This window comes from Neolamprologus brichardi, chromosome 3 (genome assembly GCF_056152115.1).
Source record: "Neolamprologus brichardi isolate AB-2024 chromosome 3, ASM5615211v1, whole genome shotgun sequence".
NCBI lineage: Eukaryota > Metazoa > Chordata > Actinopteri > Cichliformes > Cichlidae > Neolamprologus > Neolamprologus brichardi.
Genome location: NC_142106.1, coordinates 6,245,001 through 6,260,681, shown reverse-complemented (window position 1 = coordinate 6,260,681; position 15,681 = coordinate 6,245,001). Strand labels below are relative to the sequence as shown.

Genomic DNA, 15,681 nt, shown 5'->3' with positions numbered 1-15,681 from the left:
TGTGTGTGTATGCATGTGTGTGTGTGCGTGTGCATGTATGTGTGTGTGTGCATGTATGTGTGTGTGTGCATGTATGTGTGTGTGTGCATGTGTGTGTGTGCGTGTGCATGTATGTGTGTGTGTGCATGTATGTGTGTGTGTGCATGTATGTGTGTGTGTGCATGTGTGTGTGTGGTTTCCAAACTTTTTTTGCTTTTTGCTTTTTTTTTTACTCTGGTTTTATGTGGCCTCCTATATACCAATTTAAAATGTCATCTTAAATTGTTCATGTGATTGGTTTACCACAACTACTTTATTCTTCATCTGCCAATCAGCAGCACTCGTGCAATTGTTGCCATATTTCTAGAAATGAGAGCTGCTCCATCCAAAGTGGGATGGATGCCATCTCTCCTAACAAGACCAGGTTTCCTCCAGAAGGTTTGCCAATTATCTATGAAGCCCACATCGTTTCTGGGACACCACTCAGACAGCCAGCAATTTAAGGAGAACATGCGGCTAAACATGTCACTCCTGGTCTGATTGGGGAGGGGACCAGAGAAAACTACAGAGTCCGACATTGTTTTGGCAAAGTTGCACACCGATTCAATATTGATTTTAGTGACCTCCGATTGGTGTAACCGGGTGTCATTACTGCCGACGTGAATTATGATTTTACTGAATTTACATTTACCCAGCAGTTTTAAAATTCCCCCAATGTCGCCTGCTCTGGCCCCTGGAAGACAATTGACTATGGTTACCGGTGTCTCTAGCTTCACATATCTCTGAAGAGAATCACCAATTACCAGAGTTTGACATACGGCGGGTGTGTTACCGTGTGGGGGGAAACGGTTAGACACATGAGCAGGTTGGTTCATGTGTCTAAATTTCCAGCTCATAGGGGCCCAGGAGGCCTGCCATGACTGCCCTTCACCGCCAGGCCTGGTGTCAGTACCATGTGCACTGGAACGTGAACATATAGAGAAACGTTATGTTCAGAGATGAGTCCAGGTTCTGCCTACAGCTCACTGCTTCAGCTTGTGCTGAATGGATTGTCATAAGATTCATGAGAGGGTTGACTTATCTTCACTCATGAATGCTTCCTTCCACAACTACAGACTGTACACAAAAGATGGTGTCAGTGATTTCTGTATTTGCATTTAAGTGTCTCAATTTTACTTTCAACACTACAAGAACATATGGGTGCATCACATAGAAACTAAATTTAATTAACTGTCTAAACCTTCACCAGAAGCGGTCATATTTCAAAACCGCTGTCTCAAAGAGAGCATAATATTTAAAGTTTGTCTGACACTGATTTAACACAGGTAACTAAAATGCTATGAATAAATATTGTTTCAAAGAGAAACCGAGCATTTATATACAGTTTAAAAGAGTGTTTTATTAAGTGTTTTTTATTTCATGTCCAGAAACATGATTTACTCAAAAAACGAGGCTTTGAACCAGACCTGTGATGTTGTCGACACATCAGTCAATCCTTTCTTTATGCTGGTCTACAGTCTGGTGTTTCTGGTAAGTTTCAAATGTTCAGATTGTGTTTTTTTTAAGAAACTGGTTCAAGGTTCTCTGTGCATCTACAGACGTCCTGTTCTCTCCATCCTCTCTGTGTCTCTACAGGTGGGTTTACTCCTCAATGGCTTCATCATGAAGTTTTACTGTTGTCGGGCTCGGCAGCAGGCATCCAGCAGCTTCATGGTCTACCTGAAGAACCTGACAGCTGCTGACTTCCTGCTCTGCCTCTCTCTGCCACTGCTCATCACCCACTATGCCATCAGGTCTCCCATCGTTCAGCTGCTCTACTGCACAGTTGGAGCTTCTGCTTTTTTCCTCAACATGTACGCCAGCATCATATTTATGGTATACATCGCTGCCAACAGGTAAGAATCTTTACTGATTTCAGACTGTAGTTAACGACAACGTAAAAACTAGATTAAGTGGTTAAGGACACACCCTGTGCTCTAGACAAAAGCATGAATGTACCTTTTTCTGGCTCAATGTTGACCTTTGCAGATTTGGCACATTTGTGACTGATTAGTGAAGTTGTATTCTGCCTCCTTCCTCTTCTGCCTTCAGGTATCGGAAAATCGTACATCCTTCAGGAACTCACATCCCGCAAACAGTACGAACTGCGAGAATCATCTCTGTCATCACCTGGGTTATTCTCCTGGCTCCAACAATCACTTTTATCAGCTTTTTTATCAGCTCCAAGAAACCTTTGACCTCTAATTACTGTGTTGATTCCTTTAGTTCATCAGTCAGGCTGCTGTACAAAATCCTCCACACCTTCTCTGCAATCACTGTCCTCTTGGTCTTCATATCCCTGGTCTTCTTCTACTACAGAATCTCCCGCAGGGTGTTGCAGGCACAGCAGAGGCAGCTGGCCTCCTCTGGCTCTGAGAAGCTGGTGAAGTCTCGCAGGAACATGTTGGTGCTGGTCAGCATCTTCTGTGTTTGCTTTGTCCCCTATCACCTGGTTCGTCTTCCCTATCCCTTTCTGTGGACCAGCTGCTCTGTGGATCCAGTTTCGTACAACCTGCAGGAGGCGGCCGCCATGGTGTCTGTTTTCAACGTCTGTCTGGACCCTGTTGTTTACTTTTTCCTCTGTAAGACTTTTCGAGCTCAGGTGAGAAAGGTGTCCAGGAGGACCAACATCCAACAAGCAAATGAGGAGAGCGAGAGCAGCAGGGAGCAGCTGGACGTCACTACTTCAACACCAGTGATGTAAGGCAACGTACAGCATTTGAGAGTCGATTAGTGAAACCAGTATCATGGATCCCCGTCCTCATGAACCACAGGACTTCTTCTGTGCTCAGATATCAACATGAGGCTGAACTCAGCACAAACACACAGTATCAGTGTTGCTAGCATTTAGCTTTAGCATGAACAAAGTGAACCAGTGTGTGGGCAGATTCATAGAAACAAAGCACATCGTTAAATATCTGTCTCTGGAAACAGTTTTAACATTCACACATATCCAGATGAGCTTTTTATCTTTCAGCAGTAATCTGTACATTTCAATATGAAAATCCAAGCTTGTAAAATGTAAAACTGCTTATGCTTATAAAGAAAATATCTAAGATTTCCAGTTTGTTTTGCTTCTTTACTGTTTTTCCACAGATGCTTTCACAGGTTTGTTCTGCACTGGAGCTAAAATCCAATTTAATGTTTTGTTTGGTTGTTTCAAACAATAATATGTCCACGTTGATCAAGCTGCACCCTTTTGTGACTCCCACACTGATACTTTTTTCTGGAGCATTTACATCTCCATTCCACATAAGAAGTGTTTTATTCTTTAGTTGTATTTAAATATATTTGAATCATACATCTTGCACTTGTGAGCTAACGGGGGGTAGAATTATACCTTTATGATTAGCTGCACTAATAATCTGAATGAGAACAAAGAGCTGCACATGAGTCTGAAGAATCTGATCTTGTCTGATAATTTTCTGCACTGGTTTTCCTTCTGATTAAATTTGATTAAAGTTTTTATTTTTGCCTTTTAACTGTAACCTGATTTTATGATCTCATTATCTCTGAGAGCAGATGTGCTCTTACTGTAGTGATTCTCCGTCTTTTCTGGACATGCACACATTATCTGTGATAAGAGTTTACAGATTTTGAGCTTTGCTTGGATTTTTTTATTATTTAAATAAAAAAAACTTCTCACTTTAAAAGTTTTATATGAAGTTATTTCTTTAAACTGTAATTCTGAACCTCGAGTCTGTGAAACCGTAAAAACCTTGAGTACAGCGCTCCTGTCATGAAAATGCCTTTGTGTCGGTGAGCAAACACCGCGAGATCTGCGTCTTTATCACATTAACGGGAATTGGGGGCGGCTCTTAATTCTCCGGCACGCGCTTTTTGGTGAGTTCGCGCAGGAGATATCAGCTGTCCGGTGTGTTTTCCTACCACAGACCGAGTGCGCTGCTGCTGGATTCACACTGTAGGACCGGAACGATGCAGGAGAGCCAGGAGCCAGAGCAGCAGACTGCTGGAGCCTCCGCCACCTCCTCAGGAGCCCAGGTCAGTAAGCAGGACGCGTGGGTTTATGTCTGACCTTTCTCGGTGTGGGTGGAAGAATACACGGCAGAAACACCGTGTACAGTTGACTCTGAACAGCTAACTTGCAACAGGCGTCGCAGACACACCCCCTGGCTGCCGTGGGAGTTATTAGATTTGTTCTGTGCTTTCTTTACGGTAGCTTGTGTCGAGGTGATGCAGCCTTAAACACGAGGGAAAGTAATGACAGTGATAATGATGTTAATGATCCAGATAAGCCCCGCGGGGTCATCGTGCAGGGCTCAGCAGGTATGCAGCCCATGATAACAGAAAGTATCGGCTCAAATTGGAGTCCTAAATATTATTATTATTATTATTATTATTTGCTTTTAAGTTAAACACAACATGCTTATACAGATTCAATTGAGGACAATTACTACATTTGGCATTTGTGAACTTATTAGCATGAAAAAAAGAAAAAGGAGAGAGAAGAAGAAAAAAATATAACAATGTTAACTAAATAAAAAGTAAAATAAAATAAAATAAGAAAATTCACGTGGAGTGTGAGGCATGAATTATGATTAGTTAGTTTTTAGGAATTCTAGAAATGGCTGCCAAATCATACAAAAACTCGCCAGTTTCCCTTTTCTATCAAATCTTATCTGTTCCCTGGTAACAGACACAATCTTATTAAGCCACCTTTTAAACACGGGGCCGAAGAAGACCGCCACTGTAAAAAGTTTCTTTGCAGCCAGCATACCCATTGTAATTATCTGTTGTGAAAAGGAAAAAGATTCAATTGATGCAAATGATCCAAGTATAGCCAGTGTACCATCAAGTGGTACTTTTTTCCTAAATTGGTTTGAAAACCACGTAAAAAGCTGACTCCAAAAAGCTTTCAAGACAGGGCAATGCCAAAATAGATGTGCAAGGGAACCTTCACCGATATTACATCTGTCACATGAGAGGGATACAGAACTATAGATCCGGTTAAGTTTAGAAAAATGTAATCTGTGAATGACTTTAAACTAGATTAGTTTATATCTGGCGTTTCTGAATATTGGACAAACAGTTTGACCATTGGTCCTCAGACAGAGGAACACCGAGGTCTTCAGCCCAGTCGTCATAAATATGTTGCGTAGTTCTGAAAGGAGTTTTGTAACTTTTCAAACCAAAAGATTTTTGTAAATAATTTTGTGCAAAATATCTCTGACCACAAGACTCTGGGAACACATTGTTGTTTTTGTGTGTAGTCATTTCCATCATTGAAGGAAGCGCTCTCATGAATCATCAGGTGACATCAATGACTGGACGACATCGATTGGTTAATCTGTTGATGTGATATTTTCAGATTGCCACCTAATGGAAAACACTGAAAACCATGGCACGCCATGCCAACCCAAACCGAGTGGGTGCTAATGGAAAAGGGCTAATTCTCACCGGGGGAGTGTCTAGTAATGATTAAATGCAGAGGTGTGTAAACACTGTGAGTGAAGAAGAAAGCAGATGCCTCCACCTTTGGCCTTTGTGTGGTGCTCTGAAGCACTGGATTCACTCGGCTGCAGCCCAGCTTTCTGAAAAAATTATTTTTGTAAACATCAGCTACGGCTTTATTCTGTACACATTAAGCTCTTTATGAACCGTGAGAGGGAATCCACGGAGGCCCTGACTCACGAGGAGCTTAGATTGTTTTCCATTTCTGGTACTCGCTCTCTGCCAGTAGCTGTGAGGACAAGGTAACAGTGTTTGTGTACAGAACCAAAGCAGGCTTGACTTCAACAGATGTCCTACTTTGTGATAGAACATGTGACAAATGGATATATGAGAGAAAACAAAGTTAATGTATTGATGTTCATTAGTAAAATAATAATTGACAACAGGACCAGGACGCTCATCTCATTTCAGCTCAGTGTTCACTGTTGTTTACAGCCAGGAAATAGAAAAAAAAAGCTTTTTATCATGCACAAATTTTTATGAATGATATTCAAATGTCACAGCAATATACTAGACCTTAAAGGACACAAGTACCAAGGTTAGCTAAGCATTTGACCTTGGCCTTCACTGTTAGTGAGCAAGGTCAAAGTTAACCTTGAAATATAATTTCAATCAACCATATTGAGTAATGCATGATATGAAAGGACATGGAGGGAGCTGTGCTACACACCTTTTAGTTTTTCATTACAACACCCTATGATGTCACAGTGACCCATAAAGTTAGACACTGCAGCTTTTTGAAGCCAAAGATTTCAAAGATTTCTGCCCCAGTCATATGTGTAAAGATTAAAAATATATATATACCATTTTAGCATGTAATGCTTCAAGGTCAAAAGTCAGCGTCACACTGATTAGGATAAAGGATCACCTGCCAACTTTGTATATTTAATAATATAATATTCATAATCGGTACTGTTGCCATTAAGACATTTCTCTAAATAAATAAGTTAATAAGTTTAATAATATAATTATTATGAAATTATAACTATGATAATAATTATGAAAGGATTTTTCATAAAAAAATTACATGTGTTGTTAAAATGAATAATTCATTCTTTACATACGTTTTAGATAAAAGGAAAATATCGCTAAAATGTATTTCCTGTTCTGACGGCACACTTCCGGTTTTGGTCAAGCACTCAGTTTTTGCTGAGAAACAGGCTCCACATTAGTGATGGTAAAATTGATTCTTTTTACTGAATCGAGTTTTAATGAGTCACTCACCAAAGTGAATTGGGTTTTTTTGAGTCATTTGATTCACTGAGTCAGTTGACCAGAGAGTGCAAAAAATGTACATTTTCACTCAAACTTAATTTGTTTCTCTTTTCATGTAAATCCTACTGCTAAGATGAGTGATTCTTAAAAAAAACAACTATTTGATAGAGCAAAAAAGAGCAAAAACATTACTAAAATGAAGCAATTTCCTATCAAAATTGCTTAATAAACATTTATTTTGTTTATTTTTATTTTATTAGTATTTTCCTTAAATGTGTCAAATTATATATTCTCATCTAAATGTCCACTGAGCTGTGAGCCAGGGGGCGGTAATGCGCCTTAACATTGGTTGCCAACCAAGAAGAAGAAAAAGCTGTGAGCCAGGAGGGAGGGGGTGAGTGAGTGAGTGAGTGAGTGAGTGAGTGATTCGTTCGCTCTATGATTCAGCACAGGAGGGAGGGGGTGAGTAGCTCAAATGTGCTGTTAGCATGTTAGCAGAGCGATGCTACTGTGAACCGAGGAGCTATTGTCTTGGTGTGACCTTCTTTTCAGGGTTTTTCTTCCAGTTCAGAGCAGAAATTTTTTTGTTAAGATACTGGATGTTGTGTTTTTCTCCACAATTTTAATTAAAAGCTAGATACATTGCTGCTTACAGCAACAGGGATGAGTCAGTGAGTCAGTTGGGCTTGTGAATCATGATTCAGGAGTCAGTAAAGTGATTCTCGAGTATTGAACGATTCGTTCATGATTCACACATCACTACTTCACATGCTAAAGGCAATATGGAGATGTAATCAGATGCATCTACTCTGAATTATCAGGCTGGAACGCTGTAAGTTACCTTACGCAGGGGCCATGCTAATCTTCTCTGTATCTTATCCAATTTAGCGTATGCGCTTGCCGAAACAAGCGAAACAACAGTGCTTGCTTCGGCAAGTGCGTACGCCAGGAAATAGAAAAAGATAGAGATAGCTTTGGATATTATTGCATATTTTGCTAACATGAATGTTTTAGTGAGAGTAATGCTCTTTATTGATGTAAACACGATTCTACCTGTTGAGATGGAGTTTATTTTCTGTCATTTCAGTTTTCACCAAATGTTCATGGAGACAATTAAATAAGCTGCAACTAAACTCCAGGGTCTTCATTTGTGGTTTAACTTGGTGTCACCAACATCCTTGTTGAAAACACTACAGGCACTTTTTTGTTTGGGGTATTTAAAACATTATTTTTCGAAACAGAAGTAGGACTTCACACTGACACACAAAGATTAAGATATTACAGAAAGAATTTCCATGTTAAAACTGCTGACCTCAGCATGTTTAATAAAAACACCATAAAACATCACAGTTTTAGTACAGATCTCTCTGAGTGCTTTTGTTTTATTTTTTTGTTCCTTTATTGACTCCAGCATCACTGCTTTCTCTTTCTGTCTACTGTTTATTCAGAAACAGAAGAAGAAGACTGGATGTGGTGTGCACCAGTGCCAGGACTGCAACAAGACCTTTAAGTCAAAACACAATTTAAAGCTTCACAAGAGAATTCACACCGGAGAGAGACCACACAGCTGTGATGAGTGTGGAGCAGCTTTCAACACTTTAATCACTCTACAAGTCCACCAGCGCATCCACACAGGAGAGAAACCCTACAGCTGTGAAGAGTGCGGCGCAGTCTTTGCACTTTCAGATACCCTGAAAAAGCATCTCCGTGTTCACACTGGAGAGAAACCCTATGTTTGTGACGAATGTGGCAAACAGTTTACAGAGTCCGGCTCCCTCAGGGGCCATCAACGGTTGCACACTGGAGAGAAACCATATAGCTGTGACCTGTGTGACAAAACCTTTGCTCAACTGGGGGTCCTAAAGACCCATCGCCGTAGCCACACTGGAGAGAAGCCATACTGGTGCGACAAGTGCAACAAAACCTTCACTCAGCGGTCCAGTCTAAACCACCACAGGCGTCTGCACACTGGAGAGAGACCGTTCTGGTGCGAAACGTGCGGGGAAACGTTTGTTTGGCAAAACAGCCTGAAGGAGCATCAACTCTCTCACACCGGGTACCCGTGCAGTCGCTGCGGGGACATGTTCCCTGATCGAAGCCTTCTGTACAATCACAACCTTGGTCACAGGTGGAGAGATAAACAGGTCAAGAGAGCAATGCAAAAGAAAGCTGAGGCTGGGAATCAACAGCCTGTGTAGAGATTTCAGCTTTTGCCTCTGTAGCAGGGGCAATAAGAACTGGCTTGTGGGCACGACCTTCAGACTCACCGTCTGATGACAAAACTGACCTCAGTCCAGCCCAAGCAGGAAAATGGATGAAGGGTATGGAGTTGTTTCTTTGACAAATGATTAAAATTCCTTTTTAAAGCTTCTGATTTCAAACTAAGTTTTGTTAGCTTGATAAAGAAATGACTGAAACTCTTGTGGGGCCTGTTTAGTGGACTGATGTTGATCTTAACTGATTTCATTTTACTCCTTTTCTTAGTTTAAGCTTATTGTTCTAATCGTCTTTGCTGCTTTAACCGTTTTTGATTTTATTTTGTTGTTTAGGGATTTACTTTTAGGTCTTTTATTGCTTATTATTTTCTTGTGTTCTTTTCTTCATGTTTCCTGTTCTGATTTGTTTAAATCAGGTCTATACAGAGTCTTTAAAGGTGAGCTTTTATGCTTTGTATTTGCACCTGGATTAAGATATCCTCTCTAAATAAAGGTTTTCTTTTTGAATCCTTCCTGTTTCTTTTATGCAGTGTTCCGCAGTCATAGGTCGTGTCCAAATTCATGGGCTGCATCTTCCTGAGGCCGCATTTGTAGACCGATTACGTCACAGCGACGCGCCGAAGGCTGTCCAAATTCGTAGACTCCTCTGAATGCAGCCAACAAATTCGTCCTCCTTTTCCCCGAATTTGAAGGATGGGTCGAGTGTGTCCTTCGTGGCCCACCATATCCCAGAATTCATAGGCCCAGCCAAACTCCAATTTCCAACAATGGCGGCCGCTACTAAGTTTTAAAATTACTCTTATTAATCTTTCTGGGTCACAAAATAAACTTTTAACATATTTTCAGGGGAGAAAGTAGCTGTGTAAACATCAAATATCTGCTCGGTTTATCAAGATATCGCATATTTGCAAAAGTGTTTTGACGTTTTCAGAGACGTCTGCTACCCACAAGCTCGATAGCTCGCCGGGAGCTCGAGGGTCACTGAAGCCGCCGAGAACGGCACAACTCCCGGCACATTTTCAGATCACCGCGGAGTTTTGCTGCTCAGGTTAAACGTAATATATAAGTCACTTAGACAACCTAAAAATGTTATTGTTGGGCTTTATTCAGTGTTTTATTTGTTTGTGAGTAAATCGGTTTGGCTGAGATTAAAGTTTTTAGATTAGATAAAATAAAACTTTATTAATCCCCCGGGTGGGTTCCTCCGGGATTTTCACACAGCTGAATAAACGTCAAACAGAAAACTGATTAAACAGAAGTGAGAGACGGTCGAGAATTTACACCAATGTCCTGTTATATTTTAGATAGCAAGGAGCAGACGGCCGAGTTTATTAAACTCCACCGAGACAGCGGTGACGCTAATCAGAAGGCTGGACCGTCCAATTTCCCCAGCCGTTTACTTCCGGCCTACCCGACCTTCTGAGGACCCGGCCCACGTAGACCGCGAAGGCCGGGTCCTCAGGAGGATGCAGCCCATGAATTTGGACACGACCATACTGGCTCATGCAGGTGGCAGAAACAAAACTATCACTACCTGAGAGAACAGGGCGGAGTCTGGAGAGATGAAGGTGACCTCTATCAGAGTTGTTACTCAAGCTTTCACTGAAGCTTCATGTATCATAACTGATGGAGAAATAATGACTTTTTTTATTTCAGTTTCCTCTTGACTTTTATCTTTAAGTCTGCAAAGAGAACAACACGTTGGTCAGTGTGCTGATGTTTATGTTGATGAGTCAGTATTCATGTTGCTGCTGACTAAATGCAGAAATATCAGCATGGAGCAATAATCAATAATGTTATGAGCATCATTCCAATATCTGATCAGCAGCCGCAGTCACAGGTCAGAGGAATGAAACATTTATGTAAGATGATGCTCTGAGCGTTTTAATAAACACTGAAAGAAACCGACTGAGGGTGAGCAGAGCAGGTTTCCACACTCTGACAAGACTTTGACTGGAGACATTACAGCTTCTGTTGGAGAGGAACATTTAAGAGAAGAGTAACCGAGACATGTGACTACATGTAGATTCCCTCCATGTCAGCATCTCTGTGTGTGTGTTTGCACAGCTTGAGCTACAATGAATATAACTCTGATGAGGTGGTAACCACTGGGAACGCGTCCTCAGAGTTCGTGTTGTTTTCTGGGTAAATGCTTGTTCAGCATAACTGAAGAAGCTGCACTAAAAGATGAGGATGATGTTCAATGGTGGTGGTGACACATACAGGTTAATATTTCACTGCTTTCTGTTTTAAATCGTCCTTCTGTTAAACTCTTAGCTGTTTTCTTGAGCTGCACAGCTTCAACCAACATGAAATCAAGATCATCAAATGTAATGACCTCGACAGGAAATCTGCAGTGAGCCAGATGTGTTTTAATAAAGTTTAATGAAAGAATCGTTGTTGCCTCAGGATGTTACAATCAGTCACTGACAGTGCTGATTCAAGAGAAAATATCAATCCAGACTTGATTTTTTTTTAGCTCCAGAAATATGCAGGTGTTCCAAGCATCTATCTCTGTAATTAAATTGATTAATGTTAAAATGAACCCCCCCCCCTCCCCCCAAATCTAATTGAAGTAGAATCACATACATTTATTGTAACATGAATTATATCCATGTGTGATTCAATGTTTATATATGATGTGAATTCTTTATGCTGAGAAAAACAAAGTGTAATGAAGTGATTTTAGCATTTAAAAGTTTAGACTTTGTGTTAAATCATGTAAGTCAGAGAGAGAGAGTGAGTTAAGCTTTGGGTGGACTTTGGATGGTTAAATGTCAACAACCTGAATGAATGTGGGTCAGTATAAACGTGAGGAGAAGATGGGGTCTTTCCTTTTATCTTCTGCAAGATGACCAATTCAGAATAGTGGATTTAAGAGGTTCACAGTTAAAAGTTCCAGCAGAGACGCTAACAGCAGTCAACCTGTGAATTGATTTTGGAATTTTTGGCTTATCATCTCCTGAGTTTTAAGGTGTTTGATGGCTAATTCAGAAGGATTTTGATCTACAGCATACTTCCACTGGATGCCCAGCTGCTTTCTTGTTGGGTGATTATCATCAACACAGAACAATAAGAATAAGAGCATCTTCAGGTCTGACACTGTTCATCCCTCCTCCAGCCTCTCCTCACTAAAGATAAGAACAAGATCAGCATAACTCAGAGTAGTAAAATTAGATAGGTATGGTTTAAGTGATTTTCTTATTGTTTTGTAATTTTTATTATTTGATTTTGATTTTGCTTTGGAAAATTAAAATTTCCTGCAATTAAATTCTAAATTGTGGACTTTGGCCTTTTAACCTTTTTTCCAAATTGTAAAGAAAAAACTCTGAGTGTTATTCTTTAAATTTGATTACAATTATTTTTCCTTGGAGTCTGCTGTCCAGGCTACTAAAATCGTCCCAGAAATAACAGAATCAATAGGAGTGCACTTCTGTCATCAGGTGGGACTGATAGGATTCGACCTGCAGGCTTATTCAGTTTTCTACATGTCAGGCTTAGCAGGTTACCTGGACCATACTGATATAGTACTGGGCGAGTCCCCTCACCCACATCAGCTCCAGCTGAACCCTACATGATCTACTGGGTAAGACTCACAAGATCAGAGATTAGGACTTTTTAATCAGAGCCAAAATCAACTTCCTGCATCAGGGATTCTTTGGGGCTAAAGATCAACAGCTTAATCTAAATTACATCCAATCAAAGAGTTGTTTGATATGTTGACCAAGTATAGCACTGAAGACAAACAGGAAACAAGTCAAAGTGCAGGCTGGCTGTGTGCTCACTGTGTGTTTCCTAATCTACAGTTATGTCATTACATTGAGAGTGTACAATGATAGAAGCAGCTTATCCTGCTAACCTAACAAAACTTCAGAAACGCTTTTAAATCCTACTGGTTGCTCATCCTAAGATATTTTGTACTTTTACTGATTCCATGCTTGACTTACAAGATGACTTTTAGCACTGAAATATTCCCTCTACACAGCTGCATCAGAACCACAGCTGTCTTCTGCCTGTATCCAAGATGCAGATCTAATGATACTATCACAAAGTTGTAATTGACAAAGGGTTAGGGTGTCCTGGTGCCAAATGCTCAAATGTGAAGCTGAGACACTCATTGGACAAGTGGAGAAAAGAAGATGCCTTTTATTTGTTAGTCTCACAAACAGAACAAAAACATCAGAAGGAAATCTCATAACAGCGGCTGTCAGCTCTGTAAGTTCACAGCAAAGGACTGTGACACAAGTTAGAAAGAGAAAGAGACAAAAAGAGGACAGTAAACTGGTTTAAATGAGTCCATGTTTACATTCTACACTAGAAAGCAGCTGAACAATTCAAAGGTTTATTTTAAGTATTAGACTCTAGAATCAGAGCTTTGCTGAAGCTCAGAGTTGATGACTAGCACCTGTGATTTTCTGTGTGTCAGCTCGTCCTTTAAAAACAGTTTTATGTCTCACAGGTTTTTGTATGTTTCTATGTTGCACCACACCAGCTACTTCCTTTGGCTTTTTCCACTGAACTGATGAGTGAAGCTGCGATTTCTCAACACAGGTCTGGTTAAAACTTACGCATACTGTGAGAAATCAGAGCTGCTGAAACCTGCTGACAGCTTCTAGGAAATCCTTTCTTAATGCTGCTCCAGGGTGAGAACAGAAGCTACAAATGACTGTCAGACCACACAGGCCCAGAGGTACAGCTGCAGGTGGTGTCAAGGGAGCTTGTAGTGCCACTATTCATTCACACACTGGTGGAGGCAGCTACGGTTGTAGCCACAGCTGCCCTGGGACAGACTGACAGAGGCGAGGCTGCCATATCGCACCATCGGCCCCTCTGGCCATCACCAGTAGGCAGTAGGATAAAGTTTCTTGCCCAAGGACACAACGACCAGGACAGAGAGCCCAGGGATCGAACCGACAACCTTCCGGATACAGATGCGCTTCCCAACCCCCTGAGCCACGGTCGCCCGATTAACAGTGAAGAGAAAGAGGAAATTTGGTAGTGGGCAGGGCAGTGTGATCCCACTGTGTATTTCCTGATCTACATCGTACCGTCACACTCAAAACAGCTGAAGCAACTTTTCCTCCTCTCAGAAAGCTGCAGGACCAGAGTGAGTCCTGATATTTCTCATTCTCACATCTTTCATACTTCTGATAGAAAATAAAAGCCATTTTAAACCAGTCCTGACTGAAGGAAAAAAGTCAGCAGGCTTCTGCTAGTGTTCAGGAAGGTAATCTGAATATATGAATACAAATCTTCTTTTGACTAAGGCTCAGCATTTCCTGGTGCCAAGTGCACTGACAAACTACCTCACACTTAAATATGCTGAAAATGTTTGAGAACACTAATTTTGCTGGTTTCATCTCTCAAGAGAAGAATATATATAGTTGACATTTACTGTTTCAAGCTAAAAAGGATAAGGAAACCAAAAACAAACAAACCAGAGATCAGTCAGGAGGGGAATATAGAGAGAAACGGTCACCACGGTGACCACCTGCTAAACTGTTACACTGCAAACAAGCTCTACTTGAAATAAGCCAAATATTCCTACATCTGACAAAATTGTCTTGTTTTGAGATAAAAATCTGCTAATTGGGGTAAGCAAAAGTTGCTTGGCTAACAACAACACAATTTTGGCGATGAGTCCAGATTCTGCCTACAGTTCACCACTTCAGCTTGTGCTTAATGGATTGTTATAAGATTCATGAGACGGTTGACTCATCTTCACTCATGAATGCTTCCTTCTGCAACTACAGACTGTACATAACATGTAGCACAATATTTAAAATTGGTCCAACATTGGTTTAACACAACAAACCAAAAGACCGTGGAGGTGAATCATTTCAAAGATGAACCTAGGATTTTTACACAGTTTAAGATGCAACCGGTGAACCTCGAGTTTGGAAGTCTCCCACAAACATTCTAGCTTGTGACAGTATCTCCTAAAATTACAAATGTTTTCATTTATCCAAGGACGACATTTCAAACATAGGACAGTACTTTTATTCAGAGGTGCCACTACGTCTAAAGGTTACACTATGCTGATTATTAAAAGATGAAACAAGTGAGTCTACATCACTGCAAGTCATGTCAGCATCAAACATGGCAGAAACTTTCAGAAGCTACCTGGTTTATAATTTGCCTTTGAATTTTCAATTATATGATTTCAAATGATTTTGGAAAATGGTGTCACTGCACTTCTAGTTGTTTTGTTGTTTTTGTTGTGTGGAAATGTTTTATATTAGCAGAAGACTGGCAGGTTTCTGTGGATACCGGAGGACAGACTCGACATTCCCAGCGAGCTGAAGAAGAAAAGACTGGAGTGTCATGCTGGGAAGGAGCGCCGTCGCCCGAGAAGGAGATGTTATCGACCATCTCTTCCTTCTGTAATCATTGGAAACGTAAGACGGCTGTACCACGTGACTGGTTCATGAAGTGGTTCGAACTTTGCCGCGAGCTATGACAGCGATATAAACCCCTCAGACTTCATTCAAAATGTGGGTGTTTGATGGAGAGTTGCGGTTAGTGAGAGTTTGGAGGTTTATGAGAGTGAGGAGAGAAAGTCAGGAGAGAATGGAGCCAGCTAAGAAGAGGAGGATGTCCTCCCCTGTGTAGGAACATTTTGATCTTATTCCTCCCAACAAGGTATGTAAATTTCTACAGAAGATGTATTTTCATAATACTGATGGTGCAATACAATTTATGTTAAGCTGTCTGTACTTTTGTACAAGGTGAAGTGTTTGCTATGTGCCAGGGAGCTGGG

At 40.8% G+C, this 15,681-nt stretch overlaps 2 protein-coding genes and 1 pseudogene across 3 annotated transcripts; 2 read left to right on the top strand and 1 right to left on the bottom strand.

Annotated features, from left to right (window-relative positions):
• Positions 1–1,398: 1,398 nt before the first annotated feature.
• LOC102792063 (P2Y purinoceptor 14-like) lies at positions 1,399–2,722 on the top strand. 2 transcript variants are annotated; one of them, XM_087839097.1, is made up of 3 exons: positions 1,411–1,509; positions 1,615–1,874; positions 2,071–2,722. In XM_087839097.1, the coding sequence occupies exons 1-3, from the start codon at positions 1,411–1,413 to the stop codon at positions 2,720–2,722; spliced, it is 1,011 nt and encodes a 336-aa protein (XP_087695223.1). The 2 variants fall into 2 exon arrangements, with proteins under 2 accessions (XP_087695222.1, XP_087695223.1); XM_087839096.1 differs by having other exon boundaries at positions 1,399–1,874.
• Positions 2,723–3,954: 1,232 nt separating this feature from the next.
• LOC148103283 (uncharacterized) lies at positions 3,955–8,903 on the top strand. The gene is made up of 2 exons (XM_087831781.1): positions 3,955–4,020; positions 8,154–8,903. Exons 1-2 carry the CDS (start codon positions 3,955–3,957, stop codon positions 8,901–8,903), a joined length of 816 nt encoding a protein of 271 aa, XP_087687907.1.
• LOC118455894 (U6 spliceosomal RNA) lies at positions 7,546–7,618 on the bottom strand (annotated as a pseudogene).
• Positions 8,904–15,681: the final 6,778 nt, after the last annotated feature.